Raw genomic sequence first — 6,000 nt, 5'->3', positions numbered from 1 at the left:
CTGGACCTGCATGGAATTTAGCCACATGTCTTAGCTTTTTAAGTGACAGTCAAAGAGGGTTTCTGGGTCACATGGATATTTTGGAGGATAGGCAAAGCAAACTATTCACAACGCAAAAGTACTGATCTTTCTCCTATCCATTTCTTCAAAAAAAAGAAAAAAATCTAGAGAGATGAGGCTGTTGTGTTAACTGGTGTTGTGTAGTTGTAAAGGAAAAGGCAGTGGAAATTACCAATGATTTAGGACTTCAACCGACCGTTAAACTGTTATAGAAATCTGTTTTAAGGCAGTGAGACAGCACCATAGGAAATGCTCCTTCTTTCACTGAAAAGGCTCAAACAAATAAAGCCCTAAAAAAGCCTTTTGTCAGTGTTGACTAATAACTGGTATAAAACTCTTGTTAAGGGAGTGGGCAGGCCTCTTAAAAAGACCATGGTGGTAAAAACAACCTTATAAAACCTGTGATTCAGATACTAGACAGTTGGTGGAGCACATCATGTGAACATGGCAGTTGAGAACTACGTTGGCACTTCTCCAGCTCGCCACAGTAGCGTGTTCTGGCGGTTGCACAATTCCACTTGTGCTTATGGAGGGCTGGCTGCTTGGCTGCATTTTGGAATGGGGGGAACGCACAACACAAACACTACTGGAGCCCTGTGACCAGCACCATGTGGCACAACGGAGGTTGGACGGATCAGAAGAATGGACCCTGCCCTGGGAGAACAGCTTGTCAGAGGAAACGAAATGAAGGGACAAAAAAGGGTCTGTATTGTAAACTTCTAAAGAGGAAAAAAATAAAGTCCAGTTTGGCTATCCCATGTGCAATCTCTTCAGTTGCCTATCGTTAGGGTCCTTTCCAGTGGAGGAATGGGGCCTTCTATCACTCCACAGATATAAAAATGCCTAGAAGTAAAATAAAGGTAAGCTTCTATTTCAATGTAGCATTTGGCGGTTCAGACTTAGTTCTGCTGCCTCCTTGGAGACCACGACTCTGGGTCTGGACCCTTGATAGGTGCTTTCATACTGGCAGTGGTTTAGTGAAAATACCTTACATTTAAACATTTTTAAAAAGCATAGTCTTTCCCCCAAACTGTTTTTCACCCTCTAGAGGGTAGATTCAAGAGATGAATCCAAAATGTCTTCATGGTGGCTGGTGCTATCACTGTCGCAGCTCTGTGTGCCCGAGTAATTGGCTGCTTCTTGGAGCTTCATTAGCATATTCATCTGAAGAAAGAAAGAGAGACATCGGATGCAGGCAGTGATGCACGGAGGACGCCAGCCCATCAATTAGGAGGCCCTGAGCCATCCTGAGGAACTGTCTCCCTCCAGCCAAGTGAAATGGGAGAACAATTTCAGATTTGTACTAGTTGCCCCTGGTTCCTACATTATTTCTCCCAAATATGACTACAACACCAAACCATAAGGACAAAATAAAGCCTCTAGGTCATGCTTTCATTGGGGGCCATAAATGAATACTGCTCCGGCAGGGAGATGAGAAGGTAACTGTATCACGGCTGGACATCTGGGCTCGTGGCTGCAGAGGATGCCAAGCTTTCCAGCTTTCTGGCTGGAGAAGCAGAAAGCACTGAATGGCAACTGAGAGTCGTGAGCGTTCACACACCCAGGCGCACACCCAGGCTCCCACACACAGTCCCCGGGGGAAGAGGGAGGAGGGAGTGTAACGGAGCCAGCTGCTGCACACAAGCACACCATCTGCTGCTTAGGGCCCGACCTCCAGGGGAGGTGACTGAAGGAAGCAGACCCTGAGTGTTTGAAGAGGGAGAGAGAAACAATCGCTGTCAAGTTTCTGTTGAATTTCTGGCGAAAATATGATTGATATATCACTGACAATAAAAACCACCACCTGGAACAACAGTGGCTGTGTCAGCTTTCCCAGCATTATAGGACAATGGGCAGTATTTGTTTCAGTGAAAGGACATATGCATCAAAGCGCCTGGGGAGAGGGACAGCTAGCATTTCCATGTATTACAGAATAAGAGACAGCCGCCTTGCTTGGATTTCAATAGATCTGCAGATCCTCCGTAGGAGAGGGAAGTAAAAACAAAGATTGTTTAAAAGCGAATTGTAGACAAGTGGTTCAACAAAGCGCAGGATAATCAGCATATTTTTTCACGAGATAGTGGACCTGTTTTCTTATCAAGAGTGTCAATAAACTGTACTAATCTTTATATTTTTCAATGCTTACTAATTTTATCAATTTATAAAATAATCAGTTTTTTTTTTTATTTTTACATAGAGAAATAGGTAATCTGATCCCATAGAAAGGGGAAATCTGAAAAGGAATTTTTTAGTTATACATCAGGTTGCGCATGTCTGTGTATTCAGTGTAAAATGTGTGTTCAAACAATGCTTGTGACATAATTGATAAAACGGTTGTCATCAATTTCAGGAACAATGCCTTTCTGACAAAGAGGCTACAATTAGAGCATATTTTAATATTCTTCAGGAAAATAGTTTTCAATACAATATTTGGTCTCACTCTCTGAATTTTTTTAAATCAGCTACATAAGAATGTGAAATAGAAGTAGTTGGTGATAACCTCTTAAACTCAGTAAGCCACAAAGCCAAAACGTCTCCATCAACAAAGTTTTCCACTCTTCCTCTCTCTCTGTCTCCTTCTCTGTCTCTCGCTCACACTCACCGTGACCTTCATGTGCAGTCATACCCCCTCCCTGCTTTCTTTTATCAATGCCTCCCTCATTAGTTGTTGGCTCGCTGTATGGTCAAGCATCTGGGTGAAGATCATTTATAAAACAGATCTCTGTTTTGAGCACCCTCCTGATTTACTAAGAACAGAAATGGTGAATAGAGCCTGTTTAAAGGATTATGATTCTATCTTAGTCACAAATGTTTGAAATTACTTGAATGCTGAATGTTGTAAAAGTTTTATGTTGTAATAACAGTGTTGTTAAAATCTTAATTTTTGAAAATGTGTCATATTGTAAATATGTTCCACTAGAATAGGTTCCAAGTTTCAGATTCATTGTAAATGTATAGAAGAGATTCACTTTGCCTTCTCATAGTGCTGCTTTGTGCATTGAAGTCAAAGGGATTATAAGAGAAAAGTATGGTTACATATGATTCAATACTCACTGGAATAAATAGTTATACTCTACAAAAGTATTTCCCTTCTCCTCCCCTTCTTCTCCCCCATACTGAGAGCCATAAATATAATGCCTATCATTTGTAGTACCTTGATCAGGTCCTTATCACCTATGGTATTTGCAAATCTGCTAGTCTCCCAGCATCCATCCCCTTTCCTTTAACATTTCCTCTATTATCGCCAAAGTGATCCTTATAAACTGCAAAAATCTAGGTATGCCCCCTGCTCAGAAACTTTTGGTGTCTCCCCATTCCCTGTATGATCAAGTTTGAACTTTCTACAAAGCTAAACATCTAGCAATTGTGGACTTCTGTAGCTTTAGTTCCTTCTGCCCCTTTATTTTAATCCCACTAATCTGTGTATATATATATATATATATATATATATATAGTTCTCTAAACTCATCATTTTTATTAACCATCCAAAAATGTTTCATATGCTATATTCTTAATTTTTAATGTCCTTTGTCCAACCACATGAAGAACTTCTATTCATCAGACCTAGCTCAAGCATCTCCTCTGTGAAGCTTACAACTTCCTCAATGGACTTACAACTTTATTTACAATGTACCTCTATCATTATTTTACAGTAATTTAGATAGGTAGATGTCTCTCTCCACTACTGAACTGTCAGCTTCTTGAGATAAAAAATTATATCTTATTCATCTCCTGATCACCAAGCCTTAGCACTGAGTACATACTTATCCCATATTAATAATTGTAGAATGAATGATTGAGTTTGTTGATGATAAGTACACATTATATTTTAAAAATACTGTGAGATATGCTGAAAACCTGCATCTTTGCTTGGACTGAAAAACATATTTCTGACATTAAATAGATGATTTTCCCTAATATTCTATTTAAATTGGATGATAAGTATATTTTTACTATACATTAGTAATTGTAGAAATATAGAGAAATAAAAATAGAGAATATTTACTTTCCTACCAGAATGTGCCAGATCCAGAGTTAGTTTTAGATGATAAGTCTTTTAGCATGTCATATACCATAACCCCTTGTTTCTTCAGATGTTTAGCAGATTAGGAATTAGGAATTTTTTGAAAAGATTTTATTTACTTATTTTTAGAGAGAGAGGGTGGGAAGGAGAAAGAAAGGGAGAGAAACATCAATGTGTGGTTGCTGCTCACTCACCCCAACTGGGGACCTGGCCTGCAACCCAGTCATATGCCCTGACTGGGAATTGAACAAACAGCTCTTTGGTTCTTAGGCTAGCACTAAATCCACCGAGCCACACCAGCCAGGGCTCAGAATTAGGGATTTTTTTTTAACCCCGATTTGCACTCAGAATGGGAGACTCTGGATCTCTTTTCCATACTAGAAGACAAGAGCATTCAGAGCCAGCGAGAGGAGTGTTTACTGGGGTTAGCCAATCAAGACGGTGGAAACTGGGGAAGCTGAGGGCATCCCTAAGGGTCCCATATGCTACAGAGTAATGGTGATAATAACTGTAAAAAATACTTCTCCTTATATGAAAAACACTTTTCTCCTTTATGCAAATCAGAGAGACAGAGAAGGATACACAGAGAGAGGGAGAGAGAAAAACTTTGTTAATAGAGACATTTTGGCTTTGTGGCTTACTGAGATTAAGAGGTTATTACCGACTACTTTTATATACAAACCACAAAGGTAGAACTGAAATTTATTTTTAAAAATTCTGGTGAAATAACCCATATTTGTACCCTAAGGCTTCTATTTACTCTATTAAACTTTAACCATTCCATCAGCAGGTATTTAGTGCATGCTCACAATTATGCTAGATTTAAACCACTTCTACTACTACGGTCCATTTCTATGTGTGTGCTAAAGAGCCAGATGCCTGTTTTAAAAATCTAAGTCCAGACTATAAGTTTATAGTCTAGATCAAAGGTCCTAAATAGTATATTACTAGACTCCAAGAAGGTCTAGTATATATTTCTTTGACATAATGGAATTCTTTGAAATTGTGTGAAAAATGTTCTGTATGTGTACTTTATTGGGGAAAGGATTTTTAAAATATATCAGATTATTCACATGTAACCCCCAAATGTTAATAATGATCAACTGAAATGATAATGATAGAATGTTGGGGTGGTTGATGTAAGGGGCCTCTATAAATATGAAGTCATTTTATGTTTTTGGTTATAGCTTTTGATCATGAACTTAATAATTTCCTTTTTATTTGTTTTAAGTAATGTAATGGCCTCTATTTCATTATGTTTTGGTTGTGCAAGTTTAATAATCTCTTTAGTCAGAATGGTAAGTCAACAAATACATTACATGTAATATCAATCTATAGGAAGTCATCTAGAAAAGTAAAAAATAAATATGTAAAAATGGAAGTCTTTTTCGTAATAACACCATGGACTTAAAATCTTCAGAGGAGTCATGCTCTGGCATTTTATAAAATTTTATTAAGACATATACAATTGCAAATTGAATACAGCAGGGAGAATAACTTCCTTTCAGTTTCCAGGTCAGTCTTCTTCTCTACTGTAGGCAAGAAAAGACTAATACTAAATTTAGTCAGACTAGATGATATATGTAAAATACTGTTTAGTACTCCACGTGTACAATAGATTATATATTGTTTTTTTGTTCCTTCATTTAGGAAAAAAAATTCAGTTTTCTCTTAAATACTGAGTGAATTTAGTGATGCGTTTAAAAAATTTAATTATCTTTTTATACACTTTTATGCATAGGAGAACAATTATGGTCACAAACTGCAACATAGTTGCAGTGTTTCTTGATTATTTTTAAGCATACAAGTTTGGGTTTTCCTTTTAAGTAATTCACCCAGTAAAAGTAGGCCAAAGGTAAAAGAATTAAAATTGATCAATTTCAAAACAATCTCAAATATTACTTAAGATAACTATT

The 6,000-nt window shown here is 37.6% G+C and overlaps 1 protein-coding gene across 4 annotated transcripts in view; it reads right to left on the bottom strand.

Annotated features, from left to right (window-relative positions):
• Window positions 1–788: 788 nt before the first annotated feature.
• NAV3 (neuron navigator 3) overlaps window positions 789–6,000 on the bottom strand; it is a 347,319-nt gene continuing 342,107 nt past the window's right edge. For all 4 annotated transcript variants that reach the window (XM_090273649.1, XM_090273652.1, XM_090273650.1 and 1 more), the window contains one exon: window positions 789–1,224. In XM_090273649.1, the coding sequence (XP_090129775.1) occupies window positions 1,105–1,224 (120 nt within the window). In that variant the 3' untranslated portion in view covers window positions 789–1,104. The remainder of the gene's footprint in view (window positions 1,225–6,000) is intronic.

The sequence above is a fragment of the Furipterus horrens genome, unplaced genomic scaffold (genome assembly GCF_987537825.1).
Source record: "Furipterus horrens unplaced genomic scaffold, mFurHor1.1.pri manual_scaffold_4, whole genome shotgun sequence".
NCBI lineage: Eukaryota > Metazoa > Chordata > Mammalia > Chiroptera > Furipteridae > Furipterus > Furipterus horrens.
The sequence above is the reverse complement of the archived record's forward strand: the minus strand, read 5'-3'. Positions and strand labels throughout refer to the sequence as shown.